This window comes from Trematomus bernacchii, unplaced genomic scaffold (genome assembly GCF_902827165.1).
Source record: "Trematomus bernacchii unplaced genomic scaffold, fTreBer1.1, whole genome shotgun sequence".
In the NCBI taxonomy this organism is placed as follows: Eukaryota; Metazoa; Chordata; class Actinopteri; order Perciformes; family Nototheniidae; genus Trematomus; species Trematomus bernacchii.
Genome location: NW_022987674.1, coordinates 172,501 through 191,808, shown reverse-complemented (window position 1 = coordinate 191,808; position 19,308 = coordinate 172,501). Strand labels below are relative to the sequence as shown.

Sequence of the window (19,308 nt, the reverse complement as noted above, 5' to 3'; positions counted from 1 at the left end):
ACTGAGAGGAACTACTGCAACTACAGAGAGGAACTACTAACTGGTTCTCTGTAGTTCTCTGTAGTTCTCTGTAGTTCTCTGTAGTTCTCTGTAGTTCTCTGTGGTTCTCTGTGGTTCTCTTTGGTTCTCTGTGGTTCACTTACTTGAGATTGCCGACCCCCTCAGGCGTCGTCGGCTCGTTGAAGCGTCTCATGTACTCGTGCATTTCTGGAAAACTCTTCTTCATATAATCCTCGGCGCTGCTCTCCCTCACCGTCCCAAAGCGAAACCCCCGAGACGGGTGGTGCAGCTGAAACACCAACGAAGAAGAAGGAGGAGAAGGAGGAAGAGGAGGAGGAAGAGGAGGAAGTAGAAGAGGAAGAGGAGGTGATTAACAGATCTCATATCAGCGTCAGAAACAGTGAACACTTCTCTGAGTAATTATTGTTCTGATGCGTGATGCTTTTATTCAGGGAGAAATATAACGGTGTTTATTCCCCGCTTAAAGTATTCATGAAATAAACAACCTTTGAAAAATGATGTTGACGTGAGAATAAATTCAGGAAGAAGCCCCCCGGTGTGAGGAGGAGCCTTTCAGAAAGAGAAACAACTCAGCTCTATAAACATATTAACATAGTGTTTAAAATGCACTGACAATATACAGCGCTAACAGAGAGCTAGTGCTAACTGGAGAGGTACTCATATCCTTCACCGAAGTAAAAGTACAATTATCTGATTTCACAACATCATTTAAAGGTCACCTATCATGCTATTTGTAGGCAATAGCATAGGTCTCAGATATATGAAAATATATAGAAAACATGTCTATGAAGTGTTTTGCTCAAAATACCAAACAGATCACCCATTCTAGCCATGCCTCATATCCCTCTATTTCACTTCCTGTTTCTAAAGTGCTGATTTTGGGAATAAAGCTTTAAAAAAAAAAAAAAAAGGAGGGGGCTGAGCTCATGCGGGACCCGGCAGCAACTGTCCAAACCAGTGGTTCTCAACTGGTGGGTCGCGACCCAAAAGTGGGTCGCGGACCCGTTTCGAGTGGGTCGCAGATGTGTCAGTGAAGAAAAAAAAATAGAAAGAAAAATAGAAAAAAAAAATATTTACTTTTTTTTTTTTGGGAAAAAAGTCAAACTTTTATTTTGAAGGCCCGATTTTCTAACGCTGTGCATGCAGTAGGCGCAGGGCTGGAAGTACCGGAGACCATACACGGTTTTGAAAACTACTGTCACGTAGTGATCATCTTCTCAATAAAACATCTTTGCTGATGTTTTTTCGAGTCTTCTGGCCAATCAGAATCAAGATGGTTGCCGGAAGTCCCCACGGAGAATAACTGCGGTAGAACTATTCTTTATACATCCATGGGTACAACTTCAGATAAAAATGAACACATAATGAAATATGACCCCCGGTTTGATGACTGACAGCTCACAGAACAATGGGGGCTATCTACCCTTACCCACAAAGTAAAGTAATTCAGACAATCTCCTCTTTGCTCTTCTCTCTGTGAGGAGCAGCAAGCTGTCAGAACTAAGTGAAAAACAAACAATGGCATAAAATATTATTAATATGTCGGGTAGTAATAGATTTATTTATTTTCTTCTCAGAGTGTACCAGAATGCTTAGTTTATATGTTAGTATTTCAAAAAATCTCCTGGGGGAGAATCCCCCCAGACCCCCTGCTGGGGTTGGGTTTTCAGCATGTGGGCCTTTTCATGTTAGTTCAGCTTTGATTCCATTATCTCATTAAACCTTTTTTAAAAGCATACTTTAGTTCTGTGAAGGGATATAAGGGATGCACTGTACTTCACTTTCATTAATAATGTATGCTGAAAAGCGTATATATTACTGCACGATCTATTGTTGAATAGATTTGAGTGGTTCAAAATTTCGGGTCGCGATCTATTGACTAAGGAAAAAGTGGGTCCTGAGGCCTGACCAGTTGAGAATCACTGGTCTAAACTAAATGCTGCCGTGGTGAAACGCCATATCATGGATTATCAAGGATTATTTCTGAAACAGTATGGAGCTCAAAGGCTTTCTCTCTTGCCGGTTATACCACAAGGTGAGTTCCTTTTTATTTCCTGCTTCTTCACACACATGCTCTCCAGTACAGGTTAGCTCTGAGTGTTAGCAATGTTAATGTGAACACAGACCATATTACGTCCAAAACAGTCGGGCATTGTTTCTGATAGCAACGTTTCTGATTGGGTTCAGGTGTTCATGCGTTCACCAAAGACTATCAACATTGTGAACAAATGTTCTTTAAAGGGGACCTATCATGCAAAATGCACTTGTGTACGTCTTTTCTACATGAATATGTGTCCCCGGTGTTCCAGGGAACTCACCAAGTGTCAGAAAACACAACCCTCTCTATTTTCCTCCATACCCAAATCTCTAAAAAAGGGGCTGCAACGGATCTGATAAAAACTGATCCAGATTTGAACACTGTCCTGACGTCAGGACGGTGGCACTACGGCTATTGGGCCAACTCCACCAATCAGGAGGAGACAGCCACGGCCATTGCCGTTCCAAAGCGCTGGAGATGCTGTAGTACATATGCCAGGCCTGTAGATGGTGCTGTTCTCACAGAATCAGCCCTTGCAAACACAGAGCTAAAAAAGTGCAAATTGAGCAAAATGAGGCATGGCTAAAATGCATGATCTGTTTGGTATTTTGAAAAAAAAAAAGTATAAATATGCCTTATATAGGTATGGTCCTACACTATATTATTATAATATAGCATGATAGGTCCACTTTAAGTAAAAAACTGAGGCTCTCCTGATTGAAATGTACTTCAAGTGTCAAAGCAAAAGTACTCGTCCTTGGGCAAGACACTTCACCTGAATTTGCTCCTGTGGGTATTGTCCACAGTACATGACCATTACATGTATGTCTGATATGTATGTGTAATGTGTATCTGTAAAGCGCTTTGGGTCATGGAAAAAGCGCTATAATAAATATAAGGAATTATTAGTCATTGTGCAGACTTCTTTATTTTATCCCGTTTTAAACCTGTAAGAGCATTTTAGTATTATAGTAGGTCAATGTGGACCCAATTTACTTACTTCAAATACTGTGTCGTTAAGTATCATATCATGTGTTTATATGTGTACAAAGTAACTGTTAATGGTCAATAAATGTAGTAAAAAGTACAATATTTGCCTCTGAAATGTAGAGGAGAAGAAGTATAAAGTAGCAATAAATGGAAATACTCAAGTAAAGTACACGTACCTCAAAAAAGTACTTAAGTACATACTGCAGTTATGGTCTGTAGCTGTGTGTGTATGCATTAAACATAATGCAGTCTTTGAAATATTTCTGAACCATGACTGGAGGGAGCAGAGTTTCTGCTGTCTCTACACATTAAAAATTAAAAGCTAATCACATACAGATGGACGTCCAATTAAAGTCCCAGCAGCCCCAGCTCAGCGCCTCCATTAAAAGTGTAATTAGGACTCTGCAGGTTATCCAGAGAACACATTTAATCTGTAATTACATCTCAGCAGGAAGAGAGAGATCGGACGTTTCTATCAGCGACCTCTTTATACCAAATAATATATTATCATTCTGCTGTTTGATGATGTCACAACTGATCAGCCAATAGCAAGGAGGACTCAGATCTTAAGTTAAAGCAGAAGTACTCAGATCTTGTACTTGAGTAAAAGTAGAAGTACTCAAAGACAGAGGGTTTTATTTTCTGACACTTAGTGAGTCTCCTGACACACCGGGGACACATATTGATGTATAAAAGACATCAAAAAGTGCATTTTGCATGATAGGTCCCCTTTAAAGAGTTTCTGAGATCTCACCTTGGCGTCGTGGATCCCTGACACCTCCTCGAAGGTCTTCTCTCCCACCATGACGGCGGCCAGGTTCGCCGTGTAGCTGGACAGCACCAGCAGGCAGAAGATGGCCCACAGGTTCATCAGGAATCGACTCGTCCAGCACTTCGGCGGCTTGGAGGACACGGTGCGTCCGAACAGGATGGCGTAGCACAGGTTCAGCGCCGACGAGTACGAGAACACTCTGATTCTGTTCCTCCCGTGAGGCGTCATCCCGTACGGACTCTTCCACTCGTACAGTGTGAGGAACAGCGCTGTGATGTGCAGCGCCACGAAGATCCCCACCCACATGGACCAGTGCAAGGGCCACATGAAGGCCCCCATGGGTGCCGCTGTGTCTTTACTACGCACCAGGATGCCCAGGCTGGTGGAGAAGAAGGGCGAGGTGAAGTCGATGACGCGGCTACGAGCTGAGTTGATGCTAAAAGAAGTGGCGGCCATATCTGCCAAACCATTCATCAAATCGCCAACAAGCCCCGTCCAGCGACCTCCTTTCCAGGCGCCGTATTTTCCATCTCCGACGACATACAAGTCAAACTGGAAGTCCAAATCCTCTGCAAGTTTCTCCAACAAGTCGATGCAGTAACCGTAGCAGCATCGTCCGAATCCAGCGGGTAAAAAGCTGCTGTTTCCTCCTGCAACCTCCCTGAAGATCCGCTCCAGAACCTCAGAGCTGTTTGTCCCCGCGTCCAAACAGAACTGACCCGCCGGACAGCTTCCCTCCTCGTCCACATCCCGCGTGAACACGAAGGGATGCTCCACCAGCGTCACCACCCGGACTCTGGTACCGGATACTGGTAACCCGGGTTTCCAGGGGGTTCTGAAGAGATACAGAGTACACACATCCTTTACTCAAGTAGAAGTACACGCATCCTTTACTCAAGTAGAAGTACACACATCCTTTACTCAAGTAGAAGTACACACATCCTTTACTCAAGTAGAAGTACACACATCCTTTACTCAAGTAGAAGTACACACATCCTTTACTCAAGTAGAAGTACAGATACTTGTGTTTAAAAATACTCTGGTGAAAGTAGAAGTACTGACTAAACTTCTTTACTCAAGTAAAAGTAAAAAGAACTTTGAAATGTACTTCAGTAAAAAGTACCCATAACTAGCAGCTGTTTTAAAGAGTACCTGACCTCCCTTTATATTAATAGAACAATAATGTCATTGTTAGCTAATGAATGTTTCCATGCTGAACAACGGCAACATGACAACGTTTTCATTGGTCCCTCTTCTTTAGAGAAGACCAGGAAATGATGGATACACGGATCGTGTTCAAATCAATAGGCACGCAATGACTCTAAATAATAATGATCACGCCACCAGACACACATTCAAACTAAAGGAACCAGCCTGTTTGGGAAATGTGAGAAGTAGAAAGTACAGGTATTTGGGTTCAACATGTAAGAAGTAGAAAGTACAGGTATTTGTGTTCAACATGTAAGAAGTAGAAAGTACAGGTATTTGTGTTCAACATGTAAGAAGTAGAAAGTACAGGTATTTGGGTTCAACATGTAAGAAGTAGAAAGTACAGGTATTTGTGTTCAAAATGTAAGAAGTAGAAAGTACAGGTATTTGTGTTCAACATGTAAGAAGTAGAAAGTACAGGTATTTGTGTTCAACATGTAAGAAGTAGAAAGTACAGGTATTTGTGTTCAACATGTAAGAAGTAGAAAGTACAGGTATTTGTGTTCAACATGTAAGAAGTAGAAAGTACAGGTATTTGTGTTCAACATGTAAGAAGTAGAAAGTACAGGTATTTGTGTTCAAAATGTAAGAAGTAGAAACTACAGGTATTTGTGTTCAACATGTAAGAAGTAGAAAGTACAGGTATTTGGGTTCAACATGTAAGAAGTAGAAAGTACAGGTATTTGTGTTCAACATGTAAGAAGTAGAAAGTACAGGTATTTGTGTTCAACATGTAAGAAGTAGAAAGTACAGGTATTTGTGTTCAAAGTGTAAGAAGTAGAAAGTACAGGTATTTGTGTTCAAAATGTAAGAAGTAGAAAGTACAGGTATTTGTGTTCAAAATGTAAGAAGTAGAAAGTACAGGTATTTGTGTTCAAAATGTAAGAAGTAGAAAGTACAGGTATTTGTGTTCAAAATGTAAGAAGTAGAAAGTACAGGTATTTGTGTTCAAAATGTAAGAAGTAGAAAGTACAGGTATTTGTGTTCAAAATGTAAGAAGTAGAAACTACAGGTATTTGTGTTCAAAGTGTAAGAAGTAGAAAGTACAGGTATTTGTGTTCAAAATGCAAGAAGTAGAAACTACAGGTATTTGTGTTCAACATGTAAGAAGTAGAAAGTACAGGTATTTGTGTTCAACATGTAAGAAGTAGAAAGTACAGGTATTTGTGTTCAACATGTAAGAAGTAGAAAATTCAGGTATTTGTGTTCAAAATGTAAGAAGTAGAAAGTACAGGTATTTGTGTTCAAAATGTAAGAAGTAGAAAGTACAGGTATTTGTGTTCAACATGTAAGAAGTAGAAAGTACAGGTATTTGTGTTCAACATGTAAGAAGTAGAAAGTACAGGTATTTGTGTTCAACATGTAAGAAGTAGAAAGTACAGGTATTTGTGTTCAACATGTAAGAAGTAGAAAGTACAGGTATTTGTGTTCAACATGTAAGAAGTAGAAAGTACAGGTATTTGTGTTCAAAATGTAAGAAGTAGAAACTACAGGTATTTGTGTTCAACATGTAAGAAGTAGAAAGTACAGGTATTTGGGTTCAACATGTAAGAAGTAGAAAGTACAGGTATTTGTGTTCAAAGTGTAAGAAGTAGAAAGTACAGGTATTTGTGTTCAAAATGTAAGAAGTAGAAAGTACAGGTATTTGTGTTCAAAATGTAAGAAGTAGAAAGTACAGGTATTTGTGTTCAAAATGTAAGAAGTAGAAAGTACAGGTATTTGTGTTCAAAATGTAAGAAGTAGAAAGTACAGGTATTTGTGTTCAAAATGTAAGAAGTAGAAACTACAGGTATTTGTGTTCAAAGTGTAAGAAGTAGAAAGTACAGGTATTTGTGTTCAAAATGTAAGAAGTAGAAACTACAGGTATTTGTGTTCAACATGTAAGAAGTAGAAAGTACAGGTATTTGTGTTCAACATGTAAGAAGTAGAAAGTACAGGTATTTGTGTTCAACATGTAAGAAGTAGAAAGTTCAGGTATTTGTGTTCAACATGTAAGAAGTAGAAAGTACAGGTATTTGTGTTCAACATGTAAGAAGTAGAAAGTACAGGTATTTGTGTTCAACATGTAAGAAGTAGAAAGTACAGGTATTTGTGTTCAACATGTAAGAAGTAGAAAGTACAGGTATTTGTGTTCAAAATGTAAGAAGTAGAAAGTACAGGTATTTGTGTTCAAAATGTAAGAAGTAGAAAGTACAGGTATTTGTGTTCAAAATGTAAGAAGTAGAAAGTACAGGTATTTGTGTTCAAAATGTAAGAAGTAGAAAGTACAGGTATTTGTGTTCAAAATGTAAGAAGTAGAAAGTACAGGTATTTGTGTTCAAAATGTAAGAAGTAGAAACTACAGGTATTTGTGTTCAAAGTGTAAGAAGTAGAAAGTACAGGTATTTGTGTTCAAAATGCAAGAAGTAGAAACTACAGGTATTTGTGTTCAACATGTAAGAAGTAGAAAGTACAGGTATTTGTGTTCAACATGTAAGAAGTAGAAAGTACAGGTATTTGTGTTCAACATGTAAGAAGTAGAAAATTCAGGTATTTGTGTTCAAAATGTAAGAAGTAGAAAGTACAGGTATTTGTGTTCAAAATGTAAGAAGTAGAAAGTACAGGTATTTGTGTTCAACATGTAAGAAGTAGAAAGTACAGGTATTTGTGTTCAACATGTAAGAAGTAGAAAGTACAGGTATTTGTGTTCAACATGTAAGAAGTAGAAAGTACAGGTATTTGTGTTCAACATGTAAGAAGTAGAAAGTACAGGTATTTGTGTTCAACATGTAAGAAGTAGAAAGTACAGGTATTTGTGTTCAAAATGTAAGAAGTAGAAACTACAGGTATTTGTGTTCAACATGTAAGAAGTAGAAAGTACAGGTATTTGGGTTCAACATCTAAGAAGTAGAAAGTACAGGTATTTGTGTTCAAAGTGTAAGAAGTAGAAAGTACAGGTATTTGTGTTCAAAATGTAAGAAGTAGAAAGTACAGGTATTTGTGTTCAAAATGTAAGAAGTAGAAAGTACAGGTATTTGTGTTCAAAATGTAAGAAGTAGAAAGTACAGGTATTTGTGTTCAAAATGTAAGAAGTAGAAAGTACAGGTATTTGTGTTCAAAATGTAAGAAGTAGAAACTACAGGTATTTGTGTTCAAAGTGTAAGAAGTAGAAAGTACAGGTATTTGTGTTCAAAATGTAAGAAGTAGAAACTACAGGTATTTGTGTTCAACATGTAAGAAGTAGAAAGTACAGGTATTTGTGTTCAACATGTAAGAAGTAGAAAGTACAGGTATTTGTGTTCAACATGTAAGAAGTAGAAAGTTCAGGTATTTGTGTTCAAAATGTAAGAAGTAGAAAGTACAGGTATTTGTGTTCAAAGTGTAAGAAGTAGAAACTACAGGTATTTGTGTTCAACATGTAAGAAGTAGAAAGTACAGGTATTTGTGTTCAACATGTAAGAAGTAGAAACTACAGGTATTTGTGTTCAACATGTAAGAAGTAGAAAGTACAGGTATTTGTGTTCAACATGTAAGAAGTAGAAAGTACAGGTATTTGTGTTCAACATGTAAGAAGTAGAAACTACAGGTATTTGTGTTCAACATGTAAGAAGTAGAAACTACAGGTATTTGTGTTCAACATGTAAGAAGTAGAAAGTACAGGTATTTGTGTTCAACATGTAAGAAGTAGAAACTACAGGTATTTGTGTTCAACATGTAAGAAGTAGAAAGTACAGGTATTTGTGTTCAACATGTAAGAAGTAGAAAGTTCAGGTATTTGTGTTCAACATGTAAGAAGTAGAAAGTACAGGTATTTGTGTTCAAAATGTAAGAAGTAGAAAATACAGGTATTTGTGTTAGAAATGTAAGAAGTCAAAGTAAAAAGTCTATAAGAGTATTTGTACTCAACTACTTCCCACCTCTGACGGTAGGAAATGGTATACACTTCCTAGACGTCTAAATGTAAGAAGTCAAAGTAAAAAGTCTATAAGAATCAGAAACAGGTTTATCACCAGGTAGGTTCACACGTACGAGGAATTTGACTTGGTGTCATGGTGCATACATAAAAATAAAAAACAGATAGCGAACCATATTAAGAACACTGTAATAAAAATATAGTAAGATAGCAATAAAATAAAGCAGTAATTTACATTGAAATAGAATACAATAAAATATAGAATATAAAATATGTGCAGTAAGCAAGGTAATAAGAGTATTTGTACTGCACTCCTCCCCACCTCTGTGTTCTGGCGCCCCCTCCCTCAGGTCTGGGGGGGGGTCTGGGTCCCTGCCAGGCGCCCTGCTCCTCCACCTGGAGACGCCCCCCTTCCCAGCGGCCCACCGTCACCCAGGCCGGCTGCCCCACTGCGTCCCTCCGGAGGCTCCAGACGTGGAACCGCTGATCCGTGAGCACCTGGTTCTGAAGGACCCGGACCGGACCCGTCAGACCAGTGAAGGACGTGTTGGACAGGAAGCTGTGGGAGATAGGAAGTACAGGTAGTTACGAGTATTGGGATCTTATATTTTATCCCATTATTCTTTAATGTTATTATAGTGTTCTTAAAAAAGTTAAAGTAGTGTTTTTTAATTTTTGTTTTAAGTCAAATTCCTAGTACGTGTCAACCTACCTGGTAATAAACCTGATTCTGATTCTGATCTTGTACTTGAGTAAAAGTAGAAGTACTAACGTTACTACTGTTAATGTTAATTTGTATAATTTTTGTATTTTATTGTATCTTTTACATATTTTTAACTAGCATGATAACATTATTGTTTTAACTGGCGGTAAACAACCTGTCTCAAAATGAGCTGATCAGATTTTGGCCACTTGATGATGTCATAACAATGTTTTGTCTTGTGTAACCATTAGCCAATCACCAACCAAGGTAACCCCCCCCCCTTATCACCTGAATCTCCTCCTAGAGCACCATTGAGTTCTTTGTAACCAAATCTCTCTTAGAGGGGCGTGGGGAGGGGCTCCTTATTTTCATCTGAAGTAACAGACTCCGGGTGTTTCTCAATCTCGAGTACGCTTGCTTGGTAGCACATGTCTGCCGAGCATCTTGCTTCAGAAGCGAGTCAAGAATACTTCCTGGCATTCGGAAAACAAAGAGTGGAACACGCTAGCAAGTGTGCAGGTGTGCGTCATATGAGAGGCCCCGCCTCTTACATCTTCCGCCACAGATTTGGGGAAATTGGTCCGTGCGCAAAGCATTGTGGGGATTTTAAGACCGCGGAGTCTACTCATGTGCAGCCTCGATATTTCTCCAAACGGAGTACGCCGGGCTCGGTAGATTTCCAAGTATGCTGGAGATTGGAACAGTACTTCGGCGGCACTCGATGACGTAGTATGCTTGAAATAGTGGCTCTGAAGCAGCTTTACTCGCGATTGAGAAACACCCAGAGAATCAGCACTTTGGAAACAGGGCTGAAACAGAGGGGATTATGGGTAATGCTGCAATGATCTGTTTGGTGTTTCAGCCAATCAGAGACAGGTTCTGTATATATCTGACACATGTGATATATTGACGATAAACAGTATAATAGGGGACCTTTAAGTACATTTCAAAGCCCAAACTTCTTAACTTGAGTAAAGAAGTTTAGTCAATACTTCAGCTTTTACCACAGTAGTTTTAAACACAAGTATCTGTACTTCCTCTTGACTGAAGGATGTGTGTTTTGTGAGAGATCTGAAGCAGGACGTACGTCACGGTGAGAGCTCAGCTCAACCTGTGGTCTCATTTATTGATGAACTCTGTTTGTGATCAGAAGTCTGTCGGCAATCTTTATTTCATCTTTATTCTCCGTGCACTCTGTCTCTGCTTTTGTTCTCCAGCTGATAATCCCCCCCGAGCGCTTTATCTCTCGCTGTAATTTCATTTACTGAGAATGTGTTTGATCTTTTCCCGTCTGCGCTGAAAGCAGCAGTTCAATCTTTTTATCCCCCCGAAAAACCTGCAGCACGACTTCTGTCTGTCAAAACTCTGCTGCGTGTTACCAAAGAGTTCATGTTCTCTGCAGATTGAAATGCCTCAGATTTGAATGTTTACTTCAGGTTTAATGTTCCCGGTGATTCCAGGTAGAAACACGCTCACAGTTCCAGGTAACAGATCAAGTTTCCTGATAGGAAAAACGGCCCGCTGTGTATAAAGAAACATCGAACCTGGGGGGGGGTAGAGCATTCTCCATTTCTGGAAGTCACTCCAACAACGAATCAGACTGTCCTGACCCCCCCCCCCCCCCCCCCACCTTCAAAACACTGACCAAAACTCACCTTTTTAGACCAGCTTTTAACGTGTGATTGATGCCGTGTCCTTGTGGTAAATGTGGGTTTATTGCTCCATTTTAATCAGACTTTTTCAATCAATCAAAGTTTATTTATAAAGCCCAATATCACACACTTGACATGTCTCTCAGGGGGCTTTACAGTTTGTACAGAATATGAATAAGATCCCCTCTGTCCTTGGACCCTCACATCGGACAAGGAACCCCTCTGTGGTGTACAGACATTTATTTTAAGTTAATGCATTTAGTTCAATCCTTTGTCTTGTCTTGTGACTCCTCTCGTTTCAGAGCCCTTCCTGACATTGTGTGTTTTCCCTCCAGAGTGATTGTCAGCCCTTAACTGTTTCCACCTGTGTCCCCTTACCTTGTCTGTATATACACCGCAAAAATGTAAAATCTTGCCAAGTATATTTGTCTAATTTCTAGTCAGAATATGTCGTTACACTTGATTTAAGACTTAATACAGTCAAACTCAATTTCATCTCGGGCCACATCAGCATTATGGTTGCACTCAAAGGGCCGGTTGTAACTTTAAGACTATATAAAAATACATATATAAATATTGAATATATATAAACTAATGTATTATATTACATTATTGCCTCTGCATTGGATTATTATCGGATAGGGTAATAACTTCATAATTAACTACGTCTGAAAGCAGAAGTCTAGGGCAAATAATTGCAAGTCTCTTCAGTAAGAATGTCACAAAATGATTTGAAAAGAAAAGCCAAATTCTGTAAAAACATTGATTGTGACATTTTGAAAAAAAAATCTATTTATGAGAAAAAGGCTAATTCTAAGAAAAAAGGCATATTTGGACAAAAAAAGTCAAATTCTGAGAAAAAGTCACATTTGAGATGCATTGTGGGACATGTCGTTTATGGGCAACGTGCTTCTGTAAAGTAGCATGTAACCGTATAATAAACATATTATATTCTTTGCAAGCTCTTGTGGGGCCACAGAAAATGAAGTCGCGGGCCGGATTTGGCCCCCGGGCCTTAAGTTTGACACCCCTGACTTAATAACTTAAGTCTTGTTTTTAGACAAGGCATCTTAAGTATCTTTTTAAGTCAAAGTCTCTTAAAAACATCTTATTTTAGAGGAACATCACCAACTAACATCAGAGAACAGAACATGTCTAAAACATTTCTGCCTTTTTTTGTTACAAATTCCCTGATTCTGGTCAAATATAGTTCAAAATAAGTTTTCCCAGCAGCTAAATACAAGATCTCATTTATCTAATTATCCCATCTTTGGTAAGATTGGTAAGATTCCTTGAAGAAGGGATATTTAGATCAGATCTTGTAATTAACAGGAGAACTCATTTTGAACTATATTTGACCAGAATCAGGAAATGCTGTGTTACAAAATAAGCCTCAAACGTTTTCTGTGTTCTGATGTTAGTTGGTGATTTTCTAATAAATATGTAAAAAACAATATGTGTTTCATCTGAGATACAACTCAAAATAAGATGTTTTGACTCAACAAGATGAAGCATTGTCTAAAAACAAGCGCCTATATCTCACTGCAGTGTTACTCCTGACGTTATGATGTCTTATATCAGGAGGAGAGACATGTTCTGACTAGATGTTAGACATAGGTACTGGGCAAGATTTAGAGATTTCACAGTTAATGAGAGAAACCCCCCCGTTGTGTGTGAATTAAAAAATATAACACATTTACAACATAGGTAGTCCAAATGCTGGAAAATGCATGAGTCTATAAATAAGAAGATTATCACGTCTTTAAAGTCCTGATAAAGCGCTAGATGAATCAAATGTGTTATTATTATGATCCATGCTCAATGACGATGGAGATAGTGAAACACAGATTTGATATGAACATTATTTGTTGGGGTTTCTTCCCTCGTCTCCTCCCGCCTGAGAGGTGAGGGCGGGGGAATCTAGCGCTCCGCTGATAACGGAACATAATTAACATCGTGCGGCAGAAACACTGGGAGTCATTTGGAAACGAGCTGGAGACAAATATGTAAATATTTCACAATTTGTCTCGATTAGAAATGAGTCTCCGACATCTTGTTGTTTATGAGAGAGATTAACAAACCTTTTAGAGGTTATAAAATGGAGTGAGTTTGGAAAAGTGCTGGATAAATAAAGTTGACTTACTGGAGAAGTCATTATAATAAGCAAACAGAGAACTTACACAGAACACTAAGAAACATAAAGCAACTGTTTATTAATAATTAGACTATTTGTCCAGAAACTAGGGTTTAATTTATGGTATTTGATCAAATAAGGGATAATTAGTGGGTTTTTTTAAAGGTCATTTTGGATTAAATATGTGAAATATGCAACTGTTTGTTTCCTCCAGTGTCTACAGAAACCATGAGCGCCTGTTTCAGTGTTTCATTTCATCATTGTGTATTTGTATGTGTAAGAAAAACGTGTATAGATAGACGGCCCCGCCCACTTTCCGCTAAAAACAAAGCATCAGTGCTAAGCGGGAAATATAGTTTCATCACGCCTTAAAGCTGCTGTGTCGTGTATTTCCACGCCAATCAACAAAACAGATCCAGAATTATGTTTTTGTTTACTTTCACTTAAAAAAATGACAATATCTGTGTCTTCATGCTCCACAGAGAGGACGGAGATCAGTCAGTGGGAAACACTTCCTCACAGCTAATGATGCTAATGATGCTAATGCGGCTAACGCCAAGCATCAAAGTAAACAGTTGTAATGTTAAAAGTCAAACTGTAGATGCCGCATTGCAATATAAAACACAGAGAGGGTTAAGTATCCCAGTTTCGGTGTGAGCTGCTTCCTGCCACTGTAAGACTAACCGCACATCCATCCTCTATTGATTTAAATTAAACCATCAATGCAAACTAATCACAGATCTCCAAAGACATGTAACTGTTCAGCATAATTGGGCTCCTTGTAGATAAAAGAGGCGCAGTATTCTTGATGTTTTGATGCGATCAGTGAACACTTGAGAATCTGTATGAACCGCCAGTCTACACATCTTCCATCGCAGACTGAAAGCCCGCCTGCTTCACTTGAACCATGGGAATGAAAAAAGGAGTAGCACTAACAATGATCTTTCTCGTTAGGAGTGAACATATCAACACAGTTCTTGTTGTTCTGAGTTTCAATCCTCGTGGTTTTTGGCACTCTTTGTGAGTCGCTCTGGAGGAAAGCGTCAGCTAAATGCATGGAATCGAATTAATGAATTAGTGGATAATAAATGTTTTCACCTAAAAAGGGGCGGGGCCACGATGTAGAGGGAAAAGTCTACAGATGGGTTTCTCTCATCTATATGACATATAACAATAAATAAAATATCACATACAACAGGATGTTAAATGTGGGGTAGGTAATTCACTTCAGAAACACTTGTTGTTATATTCCATGGAATGCTCTTAACATCCCGATAGCAATAAATATATTAAATGCTTTGACAATAAAAACATGAAAAAAATGTCATCTGTGGAAGCCGTAATACTGTAAAAAGCACGACCAATCATCTGAGCCGGCCCGGCTAAAATAACTGGATGGCCTACCTGCCTGTCAGCCTTCCATCTGAGCACTAACTTATCTCGTGCCCTCATTGGTCATGTGCGCGTTCATGTGTGTTGGAGGAGGGGCTCTGTGAGGAAGAGGCAGATTTTTTTCGGCTGCGTATTTTCAAATTCTAGCGATCTCGAGCTGGTTTCTCCATTCTTACCTACCCTACCTTTAATACAACAGGATGTGTCTTAATGTGTGCATATGTACAAATGTGTCTGTTAATTGTATATATATATATATATATATATAGGTATATACATATATTTGTATAAATATCTTTATATATCTTTGTTATTGTATTCTTGTATTTTGATCTCTCTGTCTGTGAACACAAACTGAAAGATTGACAATTAAGTTGACTTTGATGTTACCTGGACAGGTACGGCCCTGAGGTCTGCAGCGCCTCCTTGTGATCGAAGCAGTTGACGTGGTTCTGGATCAGAGCCCGTTCGGGTCTCAGCAGAACCGCAGCAGCGATGGCGCGTCGGACCAGCTGCAGGGCGTCTCGCACGTAGAAGTCGAGCGGGTTCTGCTCCACCGGGCCGTAGGCCAGCAGACCCAGAGGCAGCCCGATGTTCTGCAGAGCCTCAGGGCTGAGAGGCTGACCCAACACCCAGTGCATCATGGGTAATGTGAGGCCCAGGTCCTGAGCGCCGCGCAGAACCGCCGCCGTGCACTGTGGGTCGGAACCAAACAGAAGAACCGCCGCAGAGGAACGGTTGTGTTTGAAGTGCTTGGATAAGAAGTCGTGGATCTGAGTGTCGTCGTGAGCTAACTGGGTCAGATTCAGAAGAGCTCGGACCTGCCAGCTGTCCTCTGACACCCCCCCGCCGTCCCATGATGCACTGCTTCCCCCGTCCCATGATGCACTGCTTCCCCCGTCCAAGATCCTCAGGAGCCCCCCCGCCTCCTCCCAGCCCCGACACAGAACCACGGTTCCCTCCCTCCAACCGGACCGATGGAGAACCGTCAGCAGCAGGGCGGAGAGAGCGGACTCTGGGACCGCCATCGCCATCTGAAGGTGGAACTGGTTCTACACAGGAGCAGCAAGGTCAGGAGAACCAGGAGAACCAGGAGAGTCAGGAGAACCAGGAGAGTCAGGAGAGCCAGGAGAACCAAGGGAGAGTCAGGAGAACCAGGAGAGTCAGGAGAGTCAAAGGGAGAACCAGGAGAGTCAGGAGAATCAGGATAACCAGGAGAGCCAGGAGAACCAAGGGAGAGTCAGGAGAACCAAGGGAGAGTCAGGAGAGTCAGGAGAGTCAGGAGAGTCAGAAGAGTCAAAGGGAGAACCAGGAGAACCAGGAGAATCAGGAGAGCCAGGAGAGTCAGCAGAACCAGGAGAACCAGGAAGACAACCAGGAGAGCCAGGAGAACCAGGAGATAACCAGGAGGAGAACCAGGAGAGCCAGGATATTCAGGAGAGAACCAGGAGAGCCAGGAGAACCAGGAGAGCCAGGAGAACCAGGAGATAACCAGGAGGAGAACCAGGAGAGCCAGGATATTCAGGAGAGAACCAGGAGAGCCAGGAGAACCAGGAGAGCCAGGAGAACCAGGAGAACCAGGAGGAGAACCAGGAGAGTCAGGAGAGTCCAGAGAACCAGGAGACCCAATGGAGAACGAGGAGAGTCAGGAGAACCAAGGGGAGAACCAGGATAAAAAAAACAGAAGAAGAACATCAGAGTGAATCAGAGGTCCAACAGAACAAATAAATCAGGCATCAGAAAACCAATCAGAATTCAGGAAATTAAAAACATATCTGGTGTCAAATCAAAACAAAAGAGAACACCAACAGAGAACCAACAGAGAACCAATGGAGAACGTAAGGAAGAAGAAAAACACCAACATGAATATAATGGTAGAACAGCGCTTGTGTTCCCGCAGACTGAAGCAGGAAGTGCTTTTGCAAAAGGGAACTACACTTGCCCCGCGGCATCCTGGGATTTGTAGTGAATCCCCAGCAGAGCAGGACAGTGCCAGTAATCCTCGAGTCAAAGGGTCACTTGCTGTTGTTGATGGGATTTACTCGCTCTTAATCCTCACAGATAATTCCCCAAAATGTTTCTGCCCTGAATCCACATTTAATAACACTCCAGACTAAAGGTTACAAATACTTTCCTGTGTATCAAATGATAGGAGCTTTAAAACTACAAAAGTCGACTGAGTTCGTGAGAGAAAGTCCTCTCTTTCCCCGGTGACATGGTGTGTGTGTATTCTCTTTGTGTTCTACCTGCAGGCGCTTTGAGGTTCAGTGTGTGAGTCGGGTTCATCTCACTGAGAGTCTCAGATAAAAGGGGATCCATCAGGAAAACTGACAGCAGCTTTTAAAGCCGACGTTCAGGGAATCACTGATGCAATCACAGCGAGAACAAATCATGGTTTTATCCTCCGCTCAATATTCTGCTGCCATGACATGTCTACCTGCAGACAGGGGGGACGGAAACACCCAACATCCATCCGGGAGTTATTTCACTAACTATGTCAGCTTTCTCCTAAAGTAGCTTCACATTATGCACAAATATTAACATGTCATAGATCTTGTCATATCAAAAAGAAATGTCTTAATGTTAGTAATGAGGTGGGGACGTTTCATGGTACGGTGGCCGACAGATTTCTGTTAGGAGAAAAGGATGCAGATATAAAAACCCAAAGGTTCCACATGAAGAAACATCTCCAGCAACAACACATGCAGTCTTTAGAGAACATTCAGCAACTTGAGGAGACATGGCAGCGTTTACTAAAAGCTGGAGAAACCAAATGCTGCAAGAAGCTCAAAACACAACGGAGACCAGGGGACACTAAAGAGTGATGCACACAGCTGGGAGACCAGGGGACACTAAAGAGTGATACACACAGCTGGAGACCAGGGGACACTAAAGAGTGACGCACACAGCTGGGAGACCAGGGGACACTAAAGAGTGACGCACACAGCTAGGAGACCAGGGGACACTAAAGAGTGACGCACACAGCTGGGAGACCAGGGGACACTAAAGAGTGACGCACACAGCTGGGAGACCAGGGGAAACTAAAGAGTGACGCACACAGCTGGGAGACCAGGGGACACTAAAGAGTGCCGCACACAGCTGGGACGGAGCGCTTGGAGACGTTCAGGATTATAAAGGATTAACTGTCTCTGTTGTTGGAAACGTACCTAAAATGTTTTATGGTCTTATTTGAACAATGTGGTCACATGACTCCTTCCTCTTCAGCAGAAACCTCTTCCACACACCATTCACACACTCTTTAACACTGAAAACATGCAGAAATTATTTTGATTTATGACAGTATTTTCTGATTTATGGAGTGACAGTAAAAGACCTCGGTAAAAACCTCTGACTCTAATATATCAACAAAACAGAGCAAGAATACGAACCTGTCTTTATCCAACGTTCACTGTGCTATATATGCAAATGAGCTCAGATTTAATAAGACACTGCCTCATTTGCATATGCCCCGTTCACCTGTAGAGTGTCATTTAAAGGGGACCTATCATGCAAAATGCACCTTTGTACGTCTTTTCTACATGAATATGTGTCCCCGGTGTTCCAGGGAACTCACCAAGTGTCAGAAAACACAACCCTCTCTATTTTCCTCCATACCCAAATCTCTAAAAAAGGGGGTGCAACGGATCTGATAAAAACTGATCCAGATTTGAACACTGTCCTGACGTCAGGACGGTGGCGCTACGGCTATTGGGCCAACTCCACCAATCAGGAGGAGACAACCACGGCCATTGCTGTTCGAAAGCGCTGGAGACGCTGTAGTACATATGCCAGGCCTGTAGGTGGTGCTGTTCTCACAGAATCAGAAAAAATGTCAAATTGAGCAAAATGAGGCATGGCTAAAATGCATGATCTGTTTGGTATTTTAAAAAAAAAAAGTATAAATATGCCTTATATAGGTATGGTCCTACACTATAGTATTCAAATATAGCATGATAGGTCCACTTTAAACTCAGAGCTGTCATCACGCCTCAAATCTTACTAACTTCTCTGCTGAAGTTACGGCGGCGATCTGTGACATCTCCGGAGCCAAAGGTCCGATGATGTCATTGTTATTTGCAGAATTAACTGAAGGTCAATCATTACAGCACTGATGCATGATGGGTAAACATGGCAGCCCGCCAACTCTCAGACACACTCAGACACTTAGACTCACACTCAGACAAAAGCTGAAGATGGATCAACAGAAATGACTTGAGTTCACGCCTCTGAGTGTTGATAACAGACATTGAAAGTGGCTCAGCTGTTATTAAAGATCCACACACAGCGCCAGCCTCGTTAACGCAATTCATTAATTATTCATTAAGTCTTTCTGACTCTACTGTGTGCGGTCTGTTGCACATATTGTACAGCACACAACGCAACAAGGTAAAGGATTAATTAAAAGTATTTATAATTTAAAGCCTCCAACCGTCACACTGTGCGCTCAACTCATCCCTGAGTCATCTTTTCGGATCGGTTTTGTTTCTTTGCTCTGAAGATTTTAT

At 40.7% G+C, this 19,308-nt stretch overlaps 1 protein-coding gene across 1 annotated transcript in view; it reads right to left on the bottom strand.

Moving 5' to 3' along the window:
- grin3bb (glutamate receptor, ionotropic, N-methyl-D-aspartate 3Bb) overlaps positions 1-19,308 on the bottom strand; it is a 41,548-nt gene that overhangs the window by 7,261 nt on the left and 14,979 nt on the right. Inside the window, exons 2-5 of the mRNA XM_034136201.1 lie at positions 15,194-15,855; positions 9,245-9,481; positions 3,804-4,656; positions 144-289 (exon numbers count right to left, since the gene is read on the bottom strand). Of these exons, the coding sequence (XP_033992092.1) occupies positions 144-289; positions 3,804-4,656; positions 9,245-9,481; positions 15,194-15,855 (1,898 nt within the window). The remainder of the gene's footprint in view (positions 1-143; positions 290-3,803; positions 4,657-9,244; positions 9,482-15,193; positions 15,856-19,308) is intronic.